This window comes from Daphnia magna, linkage group LG2 (assembly GCF_020631705.1).
Source record: "Daphnia magna isolate NIES linkage group LG2, ASM2063170v1.1, whole genome shotgun sequence".
Lineage (NCBI taxonomy): Eukaryota > Metazoa > Arthropoda > Branchiopoda > Diplostraca > Daphniidae > Daphnia > Daphnia magna.
In genome coordinates this window covers 18,228,687-18,254,893 of record NC_059183.1, presented here as the reverse complement: position 1 = coordinate 18,254,893, position 26,207 = coordinate 18,228,687, and the positions used below count along the sequence as shown (strand labels likewise).

General features: G+C 42.6%; 1 protein-coding gene and 2 non-coding genes across 3 annotated transcripts; all 3 read right to left on the bottom strand.

Annotated features, from left to right (window-relative positions):
* Nucleotides 1-18,108: 18,108 nt before the first annotated feature.
* LOC116918090 lies at nucleotides 18,109-18,214 on the bottom strand. Its single transcript, XR_004391401.1, has one exon. It is a non-coding gene; the product is annotated as a U6 spliceosomal RNA (small nuclear RNA).
* A 397-nt stretch (nucleotides 18,215-18,611) lies between these two features.
* Nucleotides 18,612-18,717, bottom strand: LOC116918085. The gene has a single exon (XR_004391397.1). It is a non-coding gene; the product is annotated as a U6 spliceosomal RNA (small nuclear RNA).
* A 3,322-nt stretch (nucleotides 18,718-22,039) lies between these two features.
* On the bottom strand, nucleotides 22,040-25,356 carry LOC116915747 (hepatocyte nuclear factor 3-beta). The gene has a single exon (XM_032920875.2). It carries the CDS (start codon nucleotides 24,911-24,913, stop codon nucleotides 22,889-22,891), a length of 2,025 nt encoding a protein of 674 aa, XP_032776766.2. The 5' UTR covers nucleotides 24,914-25,356; the 3' UTR covers nucleotides 22,040-22,888.
* Between the last annotated feature and the right edge of the window lie 851 nt (nucleotides 25,357-26,207).

Here is a 26,207-nt window from a genome sequence, read left to right as displayed (position 1 = left end):
GTTCTGTTTTTATTATACAAGTTTTTTCATGATCTTTCTGAGTTATTGAAAGTCAGGAAAACTAAAAACAGGTTAAGAACATAAAATCAACGGATAATTTCGATTTTTAGCGGAAAGACACGTTTGGTGGAACCAACGACAAACTGCATCATGACCATGTTTGGCTGGTTTGGTTTCTGTAGGATAGATGGGGCAACCTGGCGTTAACGTAAAGATTATTTTTGTGACATCATTAAACAATTTAAAATCATGCTTCAGTACAATTCAAGAAATATAAAAGAATTCGTTTGCAATGGACGTCCCGATAACGGGAACGGATAAGACAGAAGAAAATGTCTAAGAATTACGACTAGTCGTTACGTATTGCATCACTCCATCTAACCTTGAAGCATTGTAAATTGGAGCAGCGCATGGAAAAAAAAATCAATGCAAATGAATCCCTGAATAAGATCCAATAGACGTCGATGTTTTCCTCCGCAAACATTATCACTTGCGTCTGTATTTACCTCTGCAAAAATCCCCGCTCTCCGCCGTTTGGTTTTGATTTCATGAAATAACGGATGAGCCGATGATGTTCAAGTAGCTATTGCCCGTAACTCGACCCTTCTGTCGTCATCAGGATCAAATGGATGCAACTCAATGGTTCTTAGACCTTGGTCGCTTCCGTTACTTAAGCCCATTATAAATCAAACTTTTTTTCTTTTCTTTTGGATTGTATTGCCGGTCTAATTTACAATAAAAAGGGATGACGCCATTTGTCCAATTATCGCTTACCGCATTTTTCAACTTATAGCCGATGGAATCATTTTGATTGCAAAACAACACATTTAAACCACGTCTATTGAAATTTCGTTCCGGTATTTCATCATTCTTATAGTTTCAAATGTAAAAATTTACAAATCTTTTTATTGACTTTCCACTTATCGCTTTGAAGAAAAGCGAGAAAACCTTCAACTGATGTTTCTAATCTAAATCCTATTCGAAAAAAAAAAATAAAAACTATTGCGCAATTAGAAGATTACGTAGTATTTAAAAAAAAACCCGACTCTTAAACCACATTTTGATATCTTTTTATCGTTTCGGACTGATACTATGATTTTAAATTATAATTCTACATCACATAAAAGCTTTTATTTATTTTTTTTCATTCATCCTTTTTTCAAAATAGTTCTGTAACGTGTATGGAAAAGGTGACGAAGGTCGAAAAAAGAAAAAACAAAAAAACTAGACTGTACATTATAACGTAATCAGTGTGTGCGTGTTGCAGCTAAACACACAGTGCGCGGTACCGTTACGACCAGTGGCGCGTTCACTCATTAGCGCACACAAAAACAGTTGTTGTTGTTGTGCGATGCTCGGTCGAATTCGATACTCTTTCCATATGTTCGACTGCCTCATATATGTATGCGTGACGTGGACTACAACATCGAATGAACAGAGTATTTAAAAAAAAAGGGGGGGGAGGTTGAAAGGGCCCGGACATTACAGTCTGCTGTTTTTGCCTGCACTATTTTGGAAAAACAGAGATCGTCCAACCGGAAATACATTGAGGATCTTTATGAAGTACAGGGGACTATATACTTTTTTTTTTTTCTCTCTCTCTCTCGCTATATGTGTGTGTGTGTTTTGTTGCGCACCCCAGTCGTTATAGCTGGTGGCCGACCGCGTGGAAAAACGATATGGGCTATAGTGAGAGGGGGGGTATATATGTCCTGATATCATAAATATAGATGATTAATAATAAACATGTATGGTTGACTGTCGACGCGTTATTAAAGAGGCAGATATCGGATCTGTTGTTGTTGGGCCCCCCGATTTTTTTGATGGCCGAATTGAAAGGTGTACCAACATGAAGAAAAGGTGAATCGCCAGCGAAAGGTAAAAAAAGGAAAGGGGGCGACTGAATGCAGTGCCGCTCAAAAGGCTCATGAGGTCATCACTGGAACGATATAAGCTATATATCTACGCATAATAATAACATAACGAATCTTTATAGTACATTGGCTTGTTTTTGCCGTTCTTGGTTTTCTCCCTTTTCTTTTTGTACCGTGCCCGTTGGTGCTTTATTCCGACAACAATACCAAACACGGTAGCAAGTAGCATGACCTGTCCGGTTCTATTAATATTGTACATTACAAATCCATTGACGCACGGATTTCACCCTCCGATGAGTGCGCGGCAATCGGAGTCGAGCCGCCCGGTTCCTTGCACGTATCAATCTGCGTATAAGAGGAAGTACGCCCAGTAGCTTCTGCTGTTATTATATTTGAAAAATATTGCACAATCCTAAAACTCGAACTAGTCTATATATTAATTAATGAGAATAAAAGTCGGCTTTTTTTTTCTGTGCGCTGGCTTGTGCACATTGCTGTCCTTGTGTGTTTGTGTCAAATGATTTCAAATCCCCCCGCATAAAAAGCCATTCTATATCTTGCTTTAGTAAATGCGTTTTATGACACAAGAACGTGACGGCATCTACTCAAAAGCCTTGAGCGCAAAACTAATCCTTCTCGTCCTGGCATCACGTAGAAATTATTTGCATAGGCTTGTCCACACGCGATGCGATAAGAGTATATAACATAGACACCCACAGTTTTTCGAACATGAATTTGTTGTTTCAACACGCAGAGAAAATGTTTGCGGCTTTTTCTTTTCCTTTAAGACGATATTATTTCTTTTGTCGGACTCGTTGACAAAGTTGAGAGAAATTCGTTATCGCTGAAGCTCTCGCGCCGACTCGAACAAACAGTTTGCGTGTTTGTGTTTCAACGGGCACGACAAATCCCAACGATTGCCGCGGGATTAGAACGAATGTGCGCGGACTCGTTTCAACACACCCCATTGGTGGCAATACATGTGAAAATGTTGTACCAACCTGTTGCATGGGCCGACTGTGGCGTCACGTCTAAACAAACATCTTGTACATGCATGTTTCTTTACATGCCTTAGTAAAACAAGACCGTTGCGTACACGAGGCCGCGGCTTGGTGGTCGAGATAATGCCGACTCTCTTTGGAGATAATGAGGAAAACAGCGTTCTTTACTGTACTATACGCGTATAGTATTTGAAATTCAGCGCGTCCTTTTGTTCCTCTCGCTTGTTAACTGCAAGGTAATTTGAAATCTTGGTGCACGTCGAAACAGGGACAAACATATCGTCGACTTCCAAAGAAATCTTGTGCGCCATTCTATAGTAGAATTAGTTCCATTTTTCTTGCAATAATGAATCCACCCATCACGTGGCCGTTGCATTAGTTGTTGTCCGCGTTCTGAAATTCCGAGGGGATCGATGCTGCAAACAGCAATCGGATCAGAGGAAGTATTGAGTATCGCACAATAACAAGGCTTCTCTCTCTCTCTCTTTCTAGCGCAGTATTGTATGCACAGAACGCGCTTTGTTATGCGAATATGACCGGGGTTATTGTGACCGCTGCTCCGGTACAGCAAACCAAGCACCAACAAACTTATTTACTAGCCAGTAAATTGAAGCGATCGGTTAGAATCGGGATGGCGGCGACGCCCCCGATTGCGGTGACTATCACTTAATAAGGCAAATAAGGCGCCGAATCCCGACTGCTTGCCGGCTCTCACGTTTCTTCCGTCTTGTATATAATGACCGCAAAGAACTATACAGTTAAAATAGGGATCAGCATGACAATATAGGCAGCTGACGTGCAATCTAATGTGCAATACACACCAACATAGCCTTTGTGTATACTGTGATGTTTTGAGTAAAATGTCATACAAGATGGCAAGACGAGATGGCGGAGCACGACGTGACCGGACGGCCTCAAATGTTTGTTCAAGCGTGTGCAATAACATCCCCAAAATCCCGCTGGTCGTTTCCTTAACAAATTTTGGCGAATGACTGGTGTCTTATCCTCGTTTTTTTTTTTTTTTTTGTATAATCAAAGTTCCATGCGAGTCCGCTTTATAATACCAAAGGTCTTCAAGTGTTTGGCATCATCCAACAGTCTCTAAATCAGCAACATGGCAGGGTCGAAGAACCGGAAGAGGCAACACGTTATACTCTTTTCGTGAGTTTGCAATTCGATGCGGATGCTCGTACACAATTCTCCCGGTGTTGTTCTAGGACACACGATTACACACCGACATCGGCCAAAGTCAAGGCAATCATCGCTTTGTTGCAACGATTGAATTTCGTTTTGCGATGCACGGCTTATTGTTGTGTGGTTCAACCGTGCCTGACGTGCTTTTGTTTTTAAAACGTCCATTCTTTAAACGTTTATTTTACGAAAAAGAGATAAACACACGGATGAAACACAACGCGATCGGAATGCAAATATTGTGCGAACCGGCAGGATGTTGAAAAACTGGGTTTGACTGTTGTTTTTCTCCTCCGGTTGTTCGTACACATGTTTACGAGCTGTTTGGTCAAGTTATCTTTCGCTTAAAAAACATGTGATTCTTTCTTGTTTTCTCGAAAAAGAATAAATGCATAAATATAGGCTTGCCTCTCTTTTACTAGGGTCCATTCGTCTTCGAGTCATATCGGTATAGAGGCACCTCATCGTTCCTTCGTTTGTATTCCCGCACCACTTGACTAATATAGAACGCAGCAGCCGAGTCTTGAAAACGAACGAAGCGTAACCTAATTTATATATCGTTTGACGAATGATGGTGGACCGAGAAACGTGTCGGCAAAACTCTTTACTATACCCATAAATATAGGGAGTGGCCGCGAGTTCTAACAAAACCATCCGAGTCGTTCATTTGCCTATACGAAACACTAACACGGCCGTCAACCTCTGCTGAATTTCTATTTAAATAACAGCCCCGTTTGTCATTTGTTTGTAGAATGGCGAAGAAACCAATTTGAATAACTCTAATGTCGAGAGTGTTTTACTACAGCTATTTGCAATGTCTTGACTAATTTATGGTTTTTTAGTTTTTTTTAAAAATGATTTCGGTTGTTCGTTTGAACGTGATGTCAACACGCATAGCGGCACCGTAAGTCCGACGACCGTAAATAACCGAACAGTTCGTCATTTGGCTATACATAGCGGGTCGCACAGTGTTTTTCGAAGCCTTTGCTTAGTCAGCAATCAACTCATCATGCAAATATGTAAATGTTGAACTGGTGTAGTAAGATTTCTTATCGAAACCGACTCCGACGATGAGATGGGCGTCTGCATAACAGTCTTTAATCATCTTTTTCTTTTTTACTGCTGCGGCTGTAGTGGGTGTAGTACGTGTGAGGGCGACACCTCCCCATCCATCACCGTGATCTTCTATTTGCGTCCGCCGCTTGTTTGTTGGTTATTATTTTTCTATTTTTATTTGGGAGTGTTTTCCGTGCGTTTGTTTCCATTCCGAATGTGTAGAAGTTGATCCACTTGCAGTCATCCGTCCAGCAAACGGAAGATGAAGGCTCTTTCCTGTCTTGCGAGGGGGGGATTGACATTCATTTTTTTTTTTTCGGCTTCAAACACTGTGGAACATACCAAACGCGTGATACGCGTTGTCGCTGGAGCGTGTCAGTTTTTCACGCGTGCTGGTTGCTCATCCAATTTATTGCCGTCACCTTATATGACGTTCAGTAAAACCAGTGGTTCTTTCTTGGCTCGTGTTTTGTCAGTCAACTTTTTTCTGTTAACTCTTATCGAATTCCCTGTCAACTTAACTGTTTACTGTGCACGTAGAATGCGCCTTTTTAAACGAGGAATGATTAACACTATACATCGGGTTGTCTTGAATTCAATTACCCGATGTTAGTTTTCTAATGATTATCTCGCGATTGCATGTAAGTCTGTGTATGTCTACTATCAAATACCACGGCACTGTGGGCCTAATAATGTTTAGAACATTGCTGCTTAAATTTGGGAGACACCATGCAGATTTCCCGGTACATTAGCACTCGTCAGGAAATACGACCACGTTCTGATGAAAGGTCGATTTTTTCAGAATCCAAATGTGATTAGAAAAAAATCCAACACATCCACCATCCGCTATATGTATATACACGTAGCCACACGTTTCACATTTGAAACGTCAATTGATACAGGTTATGTAATACTCCGAGGGATAACAAAGGGCATTGGAAAGATGGACCATGAATTGTGGAAACGGACATGAGAGGATGCAAATGGACGGAAATCTTGCATGGACTTCGAATGGAATGTAAACAAGAGCACAGGGGGCGAAAAGACTCGAGCCGCTTCGAAGTAAGATCGAAATCCAATCGCCTCCGTTCAAAAAAACAGCAGAAGCATCGGCGCACGATCATCAACGCGTAACACAGTCATGTGTAGATAGTGTACAGGCTTCTTCCGCACAACGTGCGTGTCCCGGTGTTTTACCGATCGATGCGGCTGATCTGTGCGCTCATTGGTCGGTTTTAAAGAGCAATGCATATTTATATAGGTGAAATATGCAATTGACGATAGGAAACTCGGTTTCATTGTATGGCAAAGCTTTTTCTTCATTGGAGATGAGAGCGTGTGTTGACGTAGTACAAGCTCAGCCATTGAGAATTGTAGCCGCGGTGAAATGTTATCGCACGATACAAACGGGAGAGACCAATACTCATTGGATAGGCAATAGTTTGCGGCCGAACATGGAAGCGCACGCGTGTAAGCTACTGCCACGCCTACACGCGGATGACTCGACCCTAGCCATTTGACTCTGTGTCAACCGATGACTCTTCTCGTTTGCACAGACGCGTGAAATTAACGGGAAAAAAATTATTTTTGAAACGTCCTACATTTTCAAAAGTCCCATTCCGCACAGGCTGTAGCGAAGGAAGAAGAAGGCGCGTGTCACGCTCGACTGAGACTCGGAACAACCCAGAGTCTGATTCTAGCAAAACACATAGCTGGTAAATGTGTGTGTGTATAAATATAGGGCATATATCTATACTAGAAAAGTGCATATGTGTAGCTATCATTGTTTATATTTACACTTGCAGAAGGATGAGGGTGATGTCACGCATGGGTGAAAGTCTAAATTGAGGATTTTGGGATGGCAAAGTTGAGGGGAAAAAAAACGAGTTGGACTCTGTTGAGAGGAAAGGTTATTTTGGCGTTTGAAACAGAGCGTAGCCATTATACGCCGGAAATGAGTTGTGAGGATGACTCTCTTTTTCTTTTTTGTGTTGTTTTGTCTTTACGTTTCTCACTTGTATTTCTTTCAGTGTTTTCTTTTGACTCGCCCTCCTTTAATGGCTATTTATAGGGGAAGGGGATATACAAAGTCATTCGACCCATGCTTCCTTATCCATGCGCGAATGATGATCTAACACGTCCCTTTACAGAATCATCCCAATGTAATCAAAAACTTGTTCTTACCGTTACAACTTCTGTTCAATTTCTATTCGAACTGTTTCCTTTTGTCGTGTTCAAACAGATTCACGTTGGGTTCTTTTCGTTCAAACGAAATTGCGTTACGATTGAAATATTAAATGCAAAAATCCAATCAGCCAACTTGTTTCATGATTTCTTTGTCAATTCATCACCACTTCATGAATAATAAAAGTTCCCCCAAAAAAAGAAAAATTTTCGTTTGAAACTAATTAGAAAAAACAAAGGGACTTCAAAGAGATTTGTTGCCAATAGAAACACTATCTTCCCCATGTTTCGGCCACGCCATATACACGTATCTCTTGGATGTTTAATTGTATACGTATAAGCCTGTTCATTTTCCAGATGAAAGAGGTGGGTCTTTGTTTTTTATCGCTCGGCAGCTGCAATAAAACAGCGCGCGATGAAACTATATACGAATCAAATAAACAAGAACCCCCGGAGATACGGCATGTATACGTCCCCACTGCAACAACAAAACGTTAAACACCATTTTTTTCCCCACCCTTTTATGTATAGAAAATTGTGAGGTGCGGTGCAACACTTCCCTATTTGCGCGTGTATTAAAAAAAAAAAAGCAATAAACAAAATAAAAGAGATGCGCTGGTTGTTAAGGGCAACCACCGAGAGAGTGACAATCACGGCAATATTATACACACGCTGTGAGAGAGTCACGTGCATCTAAACGACCCCTCAAACATTGATATCTGTTTTTTATATTTTTTATTTTGATTTGAATCGTTATATCGACCGCTGCATATCCTCCCCCTCGAAGGGCGTTACGAGCGGAAAGGCAAATCATGCACGGCTCTTTATCAAAAGGCTAAACTCCCCATACAGGAGAGGTATACTGTCTCACCCTCCGCCGGATTGCTTTTATTCGTTTGGGGGAAAAAAAGCCGACTCACCGTCGCAAAACGATATCCACACATAGAGACAACGTAACCGAGACCCCCAAACAAGGGATTAGAGTTTTGACAGGATTGGGACGGACGTCTCTATTTAGTGATGGCAACACAGAGCATTTTTTTTATTTTTCTGTTTGTTGTTGTTCACCGTTTCTATACTTCTTTTCTGTATTTTGCCTTATTATGACGGTCGCGGATCTATTGACACATACTATACACACCTATATAACCTCCCCCCCTTAGTTCATGCAAACGTCCCTTTTATTTCGATGTAGAGACAGCTACGGTGGGGAGGGTGAAAGATACAGATGCTCTAGCAGCTTGAAAAATAGCCTCTGTCACACGATGTGGAGTTCTCATTGATGTATTCGTTGGATATTATAAATCTATATCAATTTTTAGCGTTGGTCGGATGACGAGACGCTTCGCTAAACACTTGGAGAAGGTGAGTAACAGGTCACATCCCGTTGGGTTGAAGAGATAAAAAGGATGTTACACCAACTAAATATTATGCGAAATCTGAATGTGTACATCAGCGTGTAACGTTAGCCCCACCCTAAGTATAATAACACATTTCCGTGTCAACAAACAAGTACAATATTTTTGGCCCATGTGCTCTTGTCGCCGTTTAAAGCTTGCGTCAATGAGAAGATAATCAAAAAAGCCCGTGTGACGATGTCGTAAAAACATCGGCTAATCTCGTCCAAAATTGATACAACGTTGTCCTGATACGGTAAAAAAAAAAATGAAACACGTTCAACGAGACGTTAAATTAAGCTGTGGTGTTAATCAGTTGTATAAGCCTCTCTCGTGTTGTTACTTTGCATTAAATGCGAGTGAATAACGCGAGCGATTATTCACGTTAAGAAAAATTATACGGGTCTAATGAAACAATGCAATACGTAAAAGACAAAGTGAAAGTCCTGCGCTATTTCGATTCGCTTTTGATCAATTAGAATCTGCATTCTCTTTTCACGTTGGCTTCGCTGTAGTCTATAGCGTACAACAATCACAGCCATAAAGCAACCCTTTTATGGCTTATTTTCTTCGAGTGTTTTGCTGTTGCATTGTACAATTGTCGCCCTTTGTTAGACTACAGACGGCCTCGTTCGTAATGACCTACTCTTCGATTATCCCTTCTATACTTCTTTCCTCTTTTTTCTTCTTTATCTTTTGATCTCTTTGCTATTCTCTTTTGGCCTACTGATGAAACTCTGAAAACAATATCCACGACCCGAATTCAAAAGGATTTTTTTATTTTTTGCAATGACTGTGGGAACAGAATTTTATCCTTGGCCAATCGCGAATGCTCAAAATATCAGAGATTGAGAAACAAAACAAAAATGGATTGAAAGGAGAGATGTTTTTGTTTTGATGGCAGTGTGTGCGCGTCTACATGTATACAGACGATAGGCATCGAATCCAAATATTTAGCGCGGCGGTGAGTTCCTTTTTGTCGGCTTGCGCTGATTTTCTCCTCCAATGAACTTGAATTTCTTTATAGCGCTTGTAAAGACGCGCCAGCCAATGCAGCGGTGGTCTCCACAGCAAACCACCACTCACTGGGGGGGGAATAAGGAGCCGCCCACGTCATCGCTGTATCCCAACAGATTCACCTCCAGTCTTTACACAGAAGAAGATGGATCTTTATTTAGTCATTACAAACCCGCATGAATAATAGACCCCCATACGTCTATAGAGCATAGTATACTAATATACTCAATACCGCTCGACTGGAAGCCAATGAGAAGGTTAAATATCTATGTACCGTGTAGTAGATGTAGTACGCACATTTTGAATCAATCGATCTTCTATATGTTTGCGCCCTCTTTTCTTTCATTTTTTTTTTTTTATTATTGAACCCCACTCCCCATTGTGAATGAGACCACCGCTGCGACCATGATCTGGGTATTTTGCAAAGAACTGCTTTACAGCTTTCTCCTTTTTTTGTGTGTGTGTTTCTTTGAGGGATGATGTGGATATCAGAGTTGCTGCTGGATGTATAACCAGCAGCAGCGAAAAGAAAAAAAATTGTGTTGCTTCAAGTGTTTCTAAATCCCTCCGCCAAACCCGCCCCTTGTCAATTGCCGCCGCTTGCTCTGGGACATTTACAAGAAAAAGATTTTTCTTTTCTATATATTTTTATGTGTGTGTGTTGTTGTTCGCTTTAGATTCTTTAGAGGCGCAGCACAGTCGTAGTAGTAGTAGTATATAGACAATATCGTATACAAAAAATAAAGAACTGATTGTATAGACCTCTTCATGGTTGCCGCTTGAGTGAACCGCCTCCATGAAAGACTTGAAAGAGCTCGCACAATGTTTTGGCTTCTGGAGTAGGTCTCGTCTTTTCATCCGGAAGAAGAAGAAGAAGAGAGAGAGAGAAAGGGTGTGCTATTAAGTATAGTATATATGTATATATACTGGAACATATAAGGGTGGTCTGTTTCTATCTTTATTTTCAAAAAATACCCCTCACTTGATTTTTAATTTATGTACGTGTAGTTTTTTTTGTGAGTCCCCCCCCCTTTTTAATGTAAAATCAAATGCATCATAACGTGTGATATCAAATGGTATATTATAAATTGTTTTTTCAAACGCGTATCCCATTGTTGGAATGAAAGCGATCGATAACGTCATCCGTTATGCAAGTAAACGCTTTCACGGCTATTTAAATGTCCACAATTAAAAGTAAATCAATAGCTATATAGGGTAGGAAACGTGTGCAACTATTCCGTTTTCTTTAGTCCACTATTACAGAATGCCCTCCCACGCAGCCGCAGATCAGCTACAGCGTCATAAAAGACGGTTGCTGCTTCGCATGGGAAAAATAAAAAAATTTGCTTTTGTTGGCGGAAGAAGAAGAAGAAAAGAAGACGGAAACAACGGACTGCGATCGCTAATGAAGGAGAAAATCCTTGGCTGTGTGCAATTGTCTTTTTCTCCCCGTCGAGCGGGGGCATGTTTGCCTGTTTGTACACAAAACACGGGGCGATGAACACGAAGAATATGTAGGTATAGTCCCAAAAAAGAGAAGCAAAACTAATATATATACCACTGTGGCCATATAGTCTACAAACAGATGCGGATGGAACTATACACACACACACGCAAAATAATAATAATAATAAAAGAAATCCAGACATTTTTTGAACGGCAGCTTGCCTGTTTTCGACTTTGAACCGATAAGCTCCTCATCTTCATGCACACGCGGTGGCAAACAATTATTTAGCCTCACAAAATAGGGTCTTAATAGTTTTTGCTAGTTCTCTTGCTAGATTACTCGGGACAGATAACACGCTTTTCTTCCGAGTTCCGTGTGAACGAGATGCAGCTTCCCCGAAAGAATGTCGACGATGCGCATTGTGGCTAATGGTGGTCCTATTTGACACAACATTCTTCTCAATTTTATATGTTTTATACTTTCCCAGGGTGGCTTTAAAAGATGTTTTGCTTGTTGAGCGTTAACTACTCGCCCATCAAGCCAGGACATACCAAGAGGGGAGAGGCTTCTGTCACCATCATCTACGAAGCTCGTCATTTGGGCCCGTATTTTTGTGTGTGTGTGGTATGCAATGCTGATCCTCGTCTCTTATGCGATCCTCTGATGTGTAGAGGTCGTTACACCTTCTGATTTACACGAATAAGATCCATTTTGACTCTTATACTTTCCGGCCTATAGTTGTAAAAATCGCGTTTGACTTGATGAGCATCAGGGCAAAGTGTAAAAGCACAAAGGGCCATAAGGTAATTCTAGGTGGCAAACGAAAATGGGGCAGCTGTCATTGTCGTTTATCGTTCCAGCCATATTCCATAAGCTTTGGTATATAATTCTTAGGCCTTGCACGTTGTATAATCTCTAGCAGCCGGACGAATAGAGAAATTTGAATAGAAATAAATGTATGTATACTATTTTCTGTTGAAACTGACACGACTTATGCCCACGTAACTACATAGACAGCGTATTGCAACAACAGTTGATTAGTGACACACATTTCCGAACTTTAACGTCTCGTCGCTTGGCATCAGCTATGCAAGTGAATAGACTCTTTACCAGTGGCCTCGTCAATTCCTTTCGCCTAGCACGTGTACCAGCAAATAGACTGTTCATTGTCAAACTTTGCTTAATTAGTGGACCCCCTGTACACAAAACGGCCTGCGATTGCGATCCGAATCAACGCCTTTCGTCGCTGAGTGGCAACTCAAATCAAAGTGAACATTGACTTTTGGAATATGCACGCTGTACCTCGCAAAGCGGAGGCTGTAAGAGGCTCAGCGATAAGGCTGTACACATATGTATATAGTTAACTTGCTTGTGATGTGAACTTTAAACTTTAAACGGCGAAAGAGGGAAGTGAAACAACTTCCTCGCACTCGACGGATCGGCTCGTCTTCACGGTGAAAATGGCAGCCGAATTTCCTCCGTTTTTGATACGGATTATGCAGCCCCCCGTGACGATGGAAATCAGATCCATCAGCAGCCGTCAAAGTGCTGCAATACAACGAGGCGATTTGCCTAGTAGAGGCGGTAGAAATGCTGGGCTTTGCCCGCCACGACAACCCACTGCTGACGGACAACAGTCTCACTTTCTGGCTATACACTGTGTGTGTGTGTGTGTGTGTACTTACTGATAATATGGAATGAAAGAGAGAAAAAAATTTTCCTTGTCCATTTTGAGGAGGATCTTTCTTGGGCCCAGCTGTGCGATCGTCGAACGGGAGCGACGATAGAAACGATGGGGTCCGTGTCGAAAGGCGCGCGTCGGGAGCTGTTCGAGACGTTGGATTTCTCCAGAAAGGAATACAACAACAACAACATCACGAAAAACACGAGCAATATAGAGAAAGAGAGATCCTTTTGAATGGGCTCTCCTGAAAGAGGAGAAATAGAAGAAGAAAACGGTGCGAGGGGGAGGATTGAACAACAAATCAGGCCAGCTTTGTTTGACACTCACACCCAGCAACCAAACGACCAAGACACACAGAGACGAGGGCTTTTGCGGTAGATTGACGGACGGCTTACAGCTTGAGAAACAGTCAACTCAAGTGGCCAAACCTGAAAAATGTCTCACCCCCTTGTTCAAAATCAACAATCTTTACACACACACACACACAGAGAAAGAGAGAGAGAGAGTTCTCTGTTTTCGTACGAGCTGTGTGTGTGTGTGTGTTTTCACGAGGGCAACTTGCGGTTGCAGCGTATCCAGCACGTGATGGGATCGTCTCGGGAGTCTTAATTCTATGGGATTTATTCCGTCGACTCTATGCTGTTAAGGATCTATAGAAAACGGTGGTGTAAAAACAACGCGTTAAGACCGGCTAACTAATCCTCGCCGAGTGTAGTTGTTGTGTCTCTGTTTTGGCCACTCGTTTTTGTTTTGAGAAACACACAGCCTATAAGGACACTCGGGTTAGAGAAGCTAATAATAAAAGCAAACTGGTGGCGTCCTATAGTTAAGTTTCACCTTGGTCAAATGCCTCTTCTATATAGTTTTCCGTTAGATACATCAATGTCCGTGTTAAGTATAAACACGTCGTTTGAAATGCAACGCGAAAAACATCCAACTCTCGTCTCCATGCAATCGGGGGAAACCCGGCAATGTCTGTTTACCTGTATAAACATGGACGCTTTGAGACAATCTAAATGATCGTTTAGTTTTCAATGCAAAACAGTTCTATTCCAATCTAACCGTCGGCTGCATATCCTTCTAGTCAGGAAACTGTTAGAGGTGGTGTATATGGGATGGATAGAAACGAAGGGGGAAGTAAAAAAAAAAAAAAAAGTAGGAGGTTATACGTACTCGTACAGCATCTCGCCACCGTTTGTGTATACGCGTGTGTGTGTCCTATATATACAAAGAAAAACAAGCGTTTCGGTTATTATACAAGAGACGAGCCCCAGCAAGAAAAGAGAGTGACGATAACCATCTGACAAAAGAATAAGAGACGATGCTTCTCTATTCTCCTCGTTCATCTTTTTGGGTGGTCCAGCATTGCTCTTTGTATAGCCTACTCCATCTTGTATTTTTGTTTTTACTTTTTTGCCTGACATGCCAGCCTCGTACAGGCAGTTACGTCATTTCCCAACAATTCCATCGCTTCGATTGGCCTGTTTCAGGTGCAATCATGTAATAAATCTCGAATACAATAGACTCCACCACACGTCCACATTCCAGCATTTTCTTCTTGTTGGAATTTGTTTCAAAAAAGAGAACAAACTGTACAAATTATTTGCATAGAGTTGTGGACAAATGAAACCTCTGCAGCTGAAACACACACACTTGAGCCAAAGAAAATGTGCATGTGAACGAAGATGATGGAAATAAGAATCCCTCCTATCCCCCCCCCCACCCCCGTGTAGTTAGTCGGTGTGCTGTTTCCCTGATGCCATCACACACAAACGCGTTTTGCATGTATAGGAAACATGATGGGCTCCATACAAGAGGGTCGATGGTTAGGGGCATTTTTTTTTTTAACGAGTAAAACAAAATAAAAAATCACAAGAAAAATTTGGTGCCAAGCTGTCTGGTTCGACCATGAGGGGGGGAAATGATGATGAGGCTTACAAGACGACAAGAGGTCTAGTGAGTCGGCGATGCCAAAAGAAAAAGTCAGAGTGTGAAACAGACCAACACAGCTGTTGGGATCTCCAATCCCGGGGACCACCCCCATCTTGGACTTTTTTCTTTTTTTTCAGTTTGGCCATCCGAAACCTCTCTGTCTTACTGTCAGCTCCACATCCTCAACTCTTTTTTCGAAAAAAACATTTTCATTTGCTTTATTTTGTTTTGTTTTTCAAACTGCCCGCCGATACAAAGGCAACGAGAATGCAATGAACTTGTTGCGTTAGCCGCGTACACCTCGTGATGGGGTCCAATTCAATTAGGTTTGAACGTGATGGAAGTGAATGTGTCGGAAGAGACGTTTCTTTTGGGTAACATTGCTTCCTCGTTTGTTATTCTACTCCGGAAGAAAAGAATACGAGCGGCGGCTCCCAACACTGGGGAAGTCCCCCCCCCCGTTTCGAATGATGGAGAGACCCATTTTGTGTGTGTACAGGGGGAGACGAGTCAGACAGCTTGGCGACTTCCTGTGGAAAAGAGTACACGCACGTAAATCAACCCCCAAGAAATGATAGAGGAAAGTTAGCACAAAAAAAATGAGGGGGTCGGCGGCTGTTTGTCAGCCGGAGAATTGGTCCGAAGGCGGGGGGGTTGCAAGAATTTGTTAGCACGACGACCGCTATATCGTTTGTTATCACATGTGTTTTACACATAGCACTTGAAGAATAGAATCAAATTTCATTGTGGCCCCCAAAAGTCTGCCGCCACATTTGCATACATCACGCGAATTAATACCGTAATCAAGGCGGACCTCGTTCCGTTATGCTTGTCTCTCTGTGTGTGCGTGTGTCTACAGTTAGATGTATATAAATAATAAAATATAAAAAAAACGAAGAAGAGGAACAGAGTGTACACACATGCAACTCGAACGGCGAGACGTTTGTTCGCTTGATGATCTGAGCAGCTGTACACATTGGAAGCTCACCAAGAGCAACAAAGATATACACATCACGACGAAACTGACTGGCCACAAGAAATTCCTCTTGTACTGAGCAGGCTCTTTTTTTTTTTTTCGCCAAGACGAACGTCGTCGTTTACATCCCCTTATAACCATAAACGATCCACGTGTGGTCTCCTCGGAGAAGAGTCTTTTTGTTTTCCTATGCCGCATACGTATTTATTTGTACTTATCAGACGAGACCTTCTTTTCTCTTTTGATGGTCTAAAAGGAGGAGAATTTTTTAAGCTGGTGTGTTTCTTTGATATTTATGCGGCCACCCTTCAATTTAGTTCGTTGTTGTTCTTCTTCTACAACAAGATTGGAACCAAAACAAAAAAATGTTTGAGATCCATTTTCTTCCATCAACTGCGGCCGTGCCGGCCCGTCATACAACAAAACCACGAGACGGGAAACAGAACTGTCAGCCCTGACTGGCCGCCATAGGCTTTATACTATACGAAACGCTTACATCCTCTTGATTTTTTTTAAATCACCCCCCCCCCTTTTTTTTTCTCTCGTTGATTGGCAGGTTCCAGGTGTGACGTGGGGGCTGACGTTCATCAATTCCAAACGCTTGCATTTTTTGAGCATTTGATCTGCTACATTTCTATCTTTATTGATTTCACCCCTCAAAAGCTTTATGCAAACAATAAAAACGTAACAGTTTGACAAGTTAATGAACGACATGATTTTTACCGCGCAGCAATCCCGGACATCCGGATGCGAAAAAAATTCCTTTCTTTTTTTGTGCTATATACACGCCCAGTCTATTTCGTTCCTGATTTATTACCTCGAACGTCTATTTTTTCCCCTGGAAAAAAGTTATACCAGTCGTATATGCCAACGGGGTCCCTACAACAGGATAAACCTGAAAGTCTTGTCATTTATCCTTGGAGAGAGACACACACACAAGAAAGAGGGAAGGGGGGAGAGCTTAAGAGGAGACTTGGGAACAAGAAACAACAAGCGAAAAACTGGGCCTTTACAAATTCTCTTTTTGTGTGTGTGTGTTTTACTCCTTCAACTTTACAAATGTGAAAGAAAAATACTGGAACGAAAAAGGTGGAGTCGTTTGAGAGGGGCCTGCAGGGAACCTACACACACACACAGCCGGAGAATGAGGGCAACAGAGAAGGAAAAACAACATATCCATGTCGTCCTCATCAAGTTTTGCGCTGCCCTCCTATTTTCTCGGCGTTTTCTCTTATGCAGCGTTCGTTTGTGTGTGTGCGTACACACCATCACGCCGCGCATTGCTGCCCTGCAACAGAAGCTAAAGTAAACTCCTCTAACTGTAAAAGAGGAAAACAAAATAAAAAAGGGGGGGACCTCCGTAACGAGCTTTCCGTGATTCGTATGAGGGCCATTTGAAACTTCGAAATCGGGAACACCTCCCCCCAATTTTTTTTTTTTTCATGTCTTCCTCCCCTTCCATTCTGGACTCCTACACCTACACTGACGGGGTCGTCGTTGCTCTATTACTGTTCTACATATCGATAGTTTAGGCTGTTGCCTTGAACAACTTTGGGGATCTTCGAAAGTTTGTTCGTTTTTGCTTTTCTTCCCGATGGCTCTGACATGTCAAACGTCCGGCGGTGTCAAAACCCGTGTTGCACCCGGGGTGTGACCCTTCAAACGGAGAAGGAGGAGGAAAGGTCCCTTAATACACTAGGGCACAGAAAACGGAGTTGGAAGGGTCAGCCCGTCGTTTTAGGGCGATGAACCGCACCCTGAAAAAGAAAACACGAGAAAAACTGGCAAGGGCATTTGTATTTCAATTTATCATAGACGTTTTGAAGCACTTTTCGTCATTAATGATTTTTTTTTTTTCATTTAAAAAAATCCAAATTCTCAATTTTTAAGATGTTTTTGCATCGCTTATGAGCATTTTAGTTTACATGGGGAATTTTTATATTCATGAGCTTTCCAGTTTATTTGTTCACTTTGCATATTCATGAGCTTTGCGCGGAGCTTTTCTTGGGGAAAGGTCGGCTGATGTCCTTGTAAAAAAAAAAGGTCGCGATGATTTTGAGCGTCCGCGAAACGTGTGAATCGAAAAAACTAATGTGATTTCGTAGAATTTTCTCTAGGAAACGAAAACGTCAGTCAGATGATATTCCCAAGAAAAGAGCTAATCGCTTGCGTTAATTAACAAAACAAAAATGGCTAATGCATAACATTAGTTGTACTTCGATCAGGGAAACATACGACGTTTATGACGAACGAAAACACAGTCCTTAGAAAGCTTTCGAAAAAAAAAAAAAAATTAAGTCGAATAACAGCAGAGCAATGCAAACCAATTATTTGACGCACAATTTGATAAAAAATGTGGAACGCTTCACGATTTTGCGTGTCATCCTTGCGCAGGGGCCATGCTAATCTTCTCTGTATCGTTCCAATTTTAGTATATGTATTCCGTATGGAATACATTGTAGTGAGGTGCAACCATCGTATTTATACCCGAAATATTTTCAAAAAACCAAACTTACGTTTTGCAATATATAAACTGCGTTAGCACTGAAAAAGTAACCGTTCAATCGCATTTAAAATTAAACGAACATGTAGCAGACAAATCAAAGTTTATAGCTCATTAAAAAAATATTTAATGTTACAAGTAGTTTTGTCGCAAATATCTTTAACATTATGTTTTTTGGGTTACTTCGATGCGCCAGTGGCGCGGCGTCATCCTGTCTCGCACAGTCCCCTCCACACCACGCGCCGTGCTCTAGGTGCACACTGTCCTTAGAAATCTTTCGAAAATAAAAATTTCTAATTCGAATAACAGCAGAGCACTGCAAAACAATTATTTGACGCATAATTTGACAAAAAATGTGGAACGCTTCACGATTTTGCGTGTCATCCTTGCGCAGGGGCCATGCTAATCTTCTCTGTATCGTTCCAATTTTAGTATATGTATTCCGTATGGAATACATTGTAGTGAGGTGCAACCATCCTATTTATACTTGAAATATTTTCAAAAAATCAAACAAACGTTTTGCAATACATAAACGGCGCTAGAGTTGATAAAGTAACTGTTCAATTGCATTTAAAATTAAATTAACATGTAGCAGGCATATCAAAGTTTATAGCTCATTAAAAAAATATTTAATATCACAAGTAGTTTTGTCGCAAATGTCTTTAACATCATGTTTTTGTGTCACTTCGATGAGCCGGTGGCGCGGCGTCATCCTGTCTCGCACAGTCCCCTCCACACCACGCGCCGTGCTGTAGGCGGGTATAACCTTGTGTATATGGAACTGGGAAGATGCATAGGGACTCGCATCGGTCCTTGACACGGCAATCATTGGACACACACAGTAATTAAATAAAGCATTATACAAGGGTGTTGCGCAAGCGTCGAACTGCAATTAGGCAAAAAATTCGAGTTAATTTTCAAAACATGATAGTTTTGAAAATGTTGGGTCCTTAATTGCTAAATTCGAAAATTTCGACTTTAATTCTCTTGGAATGTAAAGGGTTATCGTCAATTTTGCCGAAAGGCGGTTTCCGTTTCAGTTCAGCGGCAATAACCAATTATAATAATTATTACAATATCGAATTGAGTCAAACTGTAAGACGAAGCGGACTAAGTGTCCCTGATCAACTTTTTTCTTACGCAACACTTGTCTCGATAATTTGTTTCCTTCAATTTTTATTTTTATTTTTTTCGGGGTTGCGTATAACCATTATCATACGATCTCATCCGGCGGAAAAAAAATAAAACAAAATAAAATTGCACATGTAATAATCATATAGTCTCGTCTGTGTTTCTTCCTGATGGAAGAGAAAGAAACACAATACAGCACCGGGAGAGGCAGACGAATCGGTCGAGGACTCGGCGGTCGACCTCCCTCCTAACTATATGCAAACGAACGAGTCAATTTTCTTCTTTGGCTTCCATCATATTCTTTACAGTAGAGCTCTCGTGTTATACAGACCGCAGGCCAACACATTGAACGCCGTAGTATTTAGCACGAAACAATAACACGGCAATATTTGAACCAACATATATATTCAGCTTGGCTCTGACGATGTCTGTACGTTGACTAATGAAATAATAGCCATGGAAACGAGACGCGATGCAAAGAATATGCGTCTCATCAAGCGGAAGAATGTCAGCCAGGCGCTTTCTGTTTGCATTATTATTATTATTTTTTTTTAATTTATTTAAAAGGGGATAGAAATAGAGAAATCTTAAAGGCGCAAATAAAACATTTAGGAATAACCAAACACAATAGAACAAGCTATGCTGCAGTAGAAGAACTTTTGTTCAGACAAACGGCAGTTTGTATAGCAGCAGATGCTGTCCGAAAGGTTTTTTTTATGTTTTTTCTTTCTTTTTCGGGTGCCATCCAGCGCAGCAATACACTCTGTGTATGTGTCTAATGTTGTTGCTATATACTGCTGTTGTCCAAACTGTACGACCAAGTCTACACGACTGTCGGGACCCCCCTTTTTTTGTTGTTGTTGGAAAGAATAAAAAATAAAACAAAGCGACCCAAGTGAACACAGTCCGGGATTGTGAGTTCCAAAAGTCAAAAATGAAACGTTGTGCTGCGTGTGTGTGTCGAACAGAACGATAACATTGAACATTTAAACAGAGAGAAAAGGAAAAAATATAAGGATCTCTCTTATTTTGGGGTAAGAAAAAAGGCGAAAGAACAACAAGGACGAGGCCAAAGAGTCACACACAAGACGTTGGTTGTTGTTGGAGAGTGACGCTTTTCAGAGTCTTTTGCGTTGTCGTTGCTTTTCGGTGACGGGCGACACGAAACAAAACGAAGGGGAGCTGAATAAAAGCCAGGGCTTTGAAAACCATCAAGTGATACCGAGCGCTACCCACTCGTTTTCGGGCGGCTAACGTTTCCACCCGTTTTGCTGGTCGATTGCGTCGGCAATGTTTTTCCTGGGCTTTGCTATGCGCGATGACGACGAGCCTTTTCTGTGTCAACAAACTCTCCGTTCCAGACTTGAAAAGTGAATCCGCATCCGCACAGACATTCAACAAGCCGAAAAAGGGACAAGAAAACAACAACAAAAACGAAAATTATTTTACAAAGTTTTGAAAAAAAGCCCTGCCTCTCGCGCTGCTCGCGGCCTTGCCTCATCAACGAGACAAACGGACCGGCCTGATGTTCTTTTGGCTTCGGATCCGTTTTCTCTCTTAATGTACATGTATATTATACATCGTATAGTCGTTTTTTTTTTTTTTTTCGGGTATGTAATCAGTTGGTTCAGCAGCAGTTTCATTTCTCTTTCCAACAAACTCCCAACGAAAACAAAAGAGACGCGACGAGAGGCGGCCATTCATCAATTCATCTCATCTTTCTGTTAGAGCCAGTATATACGACGTATACACATCTACTCCGGCCTTTTTGATGTCTCCATTTCCCACCATCGGCAGGGGGCCCCCCGCTACTTCGACGTGATGATGACAAGCTTTTGTTTTTTTTGTTTTTTTCCCGTTTTTTTCACAAGTGAAAATCATCAACCGCGTACACCATTCTTCGGCCTTTCTTTCTTTTATTTTCAAAACTATCTACTTTCCCCCACTGGAAATAGCTAAACGAATAACTATAACACAAATATGTGCTTTTAAAACGGCTGCGTGTTGATGATCCATTCATCACTCATCTCTACGCGCGCGAGTTTTTGAAAAAAAAAGATAATGTCGGCAGCTTCGGCATAAAAATGCGCTTCTTTTGCCGCTACAGGAAAAGAGATGATGGCTGTGTCTGATTGGAGCAATAAACATAAATCAAGTAGCAGCCCAGCGCCAACCGCAATCATTCGATATATCTATTTTTGACAGTCAAAACGATGATGAAGTCCTTATACTATATACGCTCTTCTAAAGTTTCACGCGTCGTGTATATATACGATTGTTATTGTGAACTCTTGTTGACTTTCGAAATGAATCAACACATTTGTGTAAGAGCCATTTTCCCTTGTAATTATATCTATGTAGAGGACCTTCGCGTTATGGGCCGAATAACATCCAGGCCGGATCGAATTCACACTGCGCACATTATAAAATACACAATGTGTATCGTAGCCTACATACACATATATGCGAGCGAAAGCCAGCAGCCGACGTATTCGAGGCAAATGGGGAAGTCTATTTGAGCCGTTCCATTCAATAACAAACAACAACAGCAACAAAAACTAAGTTTGCCTATGTTGTTCTCGTATGACGGAGAAGAAACAATGAGGCCACTGGCTGGATCGAGACATAAATCAGACAAAAATAGTGTCAGAGGGATTTGTATGGTATATTGTTAAACGGCCACGGCAGGCAGCACATCGACATTGACAGCCACATGTGTACAGAGAACAAAATTTCAAAAATCATATGTTTCAGGACAACAATGTAGCAAAGGATAAATGAGGGGGGTGAAAAACGTTTCAACATATTGTACATGAATTTGTTATGACGGAGCGCACGACACGTTCCAATATTTAACCGTACGGCGTACATGACGACACATAAATTATGTATAATATTTATAAATTTTGTAGTGAATTTAGTTTTTTATTATTTATAGATACATGGGAATAATTGAAACATTGGCGAATGGCCTAGACACGATATTTGTTCTCTCTAAATTGTCATCAAGCAAATATTACAACTGTTATTTATTCTTAGGTTTCTAGAAATGTTGTTGAATTTTGAGATCAAACATGTAAATCTATTTAATATTTAATTTTGTTTTTGTTTTTTTTTTCAAATGAAACAGCTATCGTCTTCCTGAACTCAACTGGTTCGTCGTTTCCCCCAACAATTTCGTACGCACTGTAAAACGTTTATGTACAGCATTTACACATTCTTTCTTGTTCTTGTCTTGATTGTAAAAAAAAACAAACAATGTAAGTCAATGAGACATTCGCGCTAGTGTTAGTGCAGGGTATATGGAGCACAGACTAAACAATGAAAGAAAACCCACCCAAATATGTACGACGTATGCAACCCAACTTTTGTGCTGCATTGACTGTTTGACACGCACACGAGAAAACTTGAACCCAAATGAACGTCGAGCTGCCAACTATAGCAGACGCAGTGAGCACACATGAAAACGACGCGCGTTTTCCATTTTAGAAACATTCACCTTGCCCAGGTAACTGGCGCCAAACTATTAGCGAACCGCGAGAGGCCCTGAACGCCAGTCACCATGGCCAAGCGGCGCAATTTGTCCAGGTCACCACTCGATAGATTGGATAAGTTGAATTCGGTTTCAACGATGGACGGTAGGCCAGCAGCAGATCCGCCGGATGGCGATGTTGTTTTGAGCTCACCGTCGACGGACTCGATGACATCCGCCGCTTCGTTCTTGTTGCTTCCGATGATGCTGTCGATGCTGAAGGTGGTCTTGTTAGCGCTACCTTTGCGACCGGTTGGCATCGAAGAAGACCCAGGTGACGTGGGTGTAGTTGGACTGCATGGAATTCCGGACGATTCGGGAGAGAATTGAGGAACAACTGGACCTTTACTGCACCGTGTGACGGAAGGCGATCGTTGCATTCCGGTCGATGTATTAGTGTTGCCACCAGCAGCTGGAACAGCGATCGGCTTGACGATGTTATTGGCCGGCTGGAATTGATTGGCCATCTGCATCTCCGATCCGCTGGAAGAATTGTGATGGAAGCCACCACCCAGAGGATGCTGACCGGCACTCATATTGTGCGGATGGTGTTGCTGCGGAGGCAGCGAGAAATTCGCCGGAACACCCAGCCCAGTCATTCCGCTCAGATTGAACGGAGGTAGAAAATTGCCCGGCCCACTGCCCGCTCCGTTTGCTGACGATGACTGGCCTGACGGCATCCGATCTTGCGGAGTTGCTAAAGGCGTAGGCGGGAAAGCGGCCGCCACGGCCGCCATGGCCGCGTGGTGCGGATGATGATGGCCGGCCATCAAGGCCTGATGAGTGTACGGATCAGTGACGGCCATATGGTGAAGAAAGGCAGCCGTGGCTGCGGCCGGATCGCGGAAAAAGTCCGACTGTTGTCGCTTGTAGCGCTTACGGCGGCGCAGGAAAGAGCCGTTGTCGAACATGTCTTCGGCCATCGGATCCAGCGTCCAGTAGTTACCTTTGCCCGGATTGCCCGGCTCGCGCGGAATCTTGACAAAGCAATCGTTGAGGCTTAGATTGTGACGGATGGAGTTCTGCCAGGCGGGGAATCTATCGCGATAGTACGGGAATCGATTCATAATGAATTCGCAAATTCCGCTGAGCGTCAACTTCTTGTGCGGATTGGACAGAATCGCCATGGTGATGAGCGCGATGTACGAATACGGCGGTTTGACTAGGCCGCTCTTCTTCGACTTGCCTCCGCCAACGGCAGGTCCGCCGGCCTCTCCATCGCTCGAACCGGAACTGCGGTTGTGATTTTTGCTGTGACTCTTGCCTTCCTTGTGGTCTTTGCCGGGCCTGTCGTGATGATGATGACGACTGGACGACTTGCTGTGCGACGCTTTGCCGCCGTGACTGGCCATCACGTCGGACGATGCGGTCGCGTGCGGATGCGCGGCTGACATTTGCTGTTGCTGATTCATCGTGGCTGCGTTGGCCATGGCGGCCTGCATGAACCACTCGGCCTGGGCTGCCGCTGCCGCCGTCATGGCCGGATTCATCAAGCCACCGGCGACGCTTCCGCCGGCGCCGAAAAAGGCCGCCGCTTGGCCTAGGAACGGACTGTGCGGATCGAAGGCGAAAGGGAAATGAGGATGGCCGTTGACAGGTGCGTCATTGTCGTCCATCTCTTCGCCACCGTCGTCCGAGTCGTCCGAATCGACGTTGATTTCGCACGCGTCTTGATTGATTTCTTCCGCTCCGCTGTCACCTTCGTCGCTGGCCGGATACGAAGCTGACGACGCTGGAACAATACCACCGATGGCTGCTCCTCGAAGATCGAGCGGGATCGTCGATGAATGGCCGGCTCCAAACGAGCCGTGATGCGCCGTCGAAGTGGATAGCGACGATGGCCGACCGGCAGACATGGTCGAATTCACGTGTCCGTTCATAGCGACAGATAGCGAAACGTCGTTGATCTGCTCTTGACGAGAAGCGACTGAATTGTTTCGATTGCCCGTACGATGGGGCCCAAGATCATCGTTCATCACTTGGCACATTGAGCGCACACCAAACGTCTTCTTCTCTTTTGCTTTCGTTCTTGTGTCAATATTCGAATACTTTTGCGGTAAAAACGGCACAGAATTTTGAGGGTTTTTTTTTTTTTTCTTCAGTTGGTGACACTGTCAACACGGCCAGCAGAGATAATGTCGAATTGTTGATTGAACACGGACCGAAAACTGTGTAAATTAGACACTGAGAAACAACCCCCTTCAAAAAAATCAAAAATAAACTGACAGGTCTTGTACACAATACAGCCGTTGTGGTTTTTAAAAACAAATTTTTTTTTTCTTCTTAAATGACAGGGCAGAGAAATGAGAGAGAGAGAGAGAGAGGAGCTCTTCAGCTGCGTGGAGAGCCCAGCCGGATAATGCCTGCCTATTAACGAGCGCAGAGCGTTTTTGATTGCTCGGTTTGTTAGTAGAGTTGCTGCTACGCTTCCTGCCAAAAAAGCATACACACACCCCACCCCACCCCATCCCCACCCCACCGTTTTTGTGTGTGTCTTGTGCTTGTGTGTCTGTGTGTGTGTATACTAACTGTACATATATTTGTGTGTAGACGTGTTTTACAGCTCTCGCTTGTCCCTCTCTCTCTCCATGGGGTGGGGTGCTGGGAGGAGCGCTTTGTGGATCCAATGGTAAAAGGCAGAGCAGCTGCAAATCAAACGGCTATTGGCTGTCGTAAGGTGGGAGTTGGGCGTAGCCTTATCAATAAAAGAGCGAGAGAAAATTTAAAAAAAAAAAAGGAAGAAGCTTCCAGCAGAGGCGCGGCGAGCGGAACTGGCCGGATCTTTCTTCCTCCATTCCTAATTTGACATGTACGGTTGCAAAACGATGTTTGGCATTGCTCGTATGCAAGTTGAAATAAGGACAAGGTTGATGTTATCGCAGTTCAACATTCTCTACACCTACAGCGCATCGTTCATCATCGCAAAGGCCCCAGTCTAAAATGATTCGATGAAACACGACAAAATGTTTGGCTGAGATTATGAAGACCCAACAGTTAGGCTCCAAAAAGGTGGCAATGAAATCAAGCCAAAACTAAACGATGCGCAACGAAAGCTGCGTCTTAAACAGTTCAAACTGTTGGTCAATCGCAGAAGTCCCGTACTGTCATCTTGCGTGTGTTATATAGTTTTCACACAAAAGAAGATAAACAAAAGCACGAGCTATAAACGGAGAAAAATGACACACAGATCAAGATAAAACCCCAAAAAACAAATAGCAATATTAGACCTCCCGAACGAGCTTTATTCTGTTGGCCTAAGATAACAGACGTGTGCGCTTACAT

Excerpts from the sequence above, each read along its gene's own strand:
- LOC116915747 (XM_032920875.2), bottom strand. The coding sequence starts at position 24,913 with ATGTGCCAAGTGATGAACGATGATCTTGGGCCCCATCGTACGGGCAAT.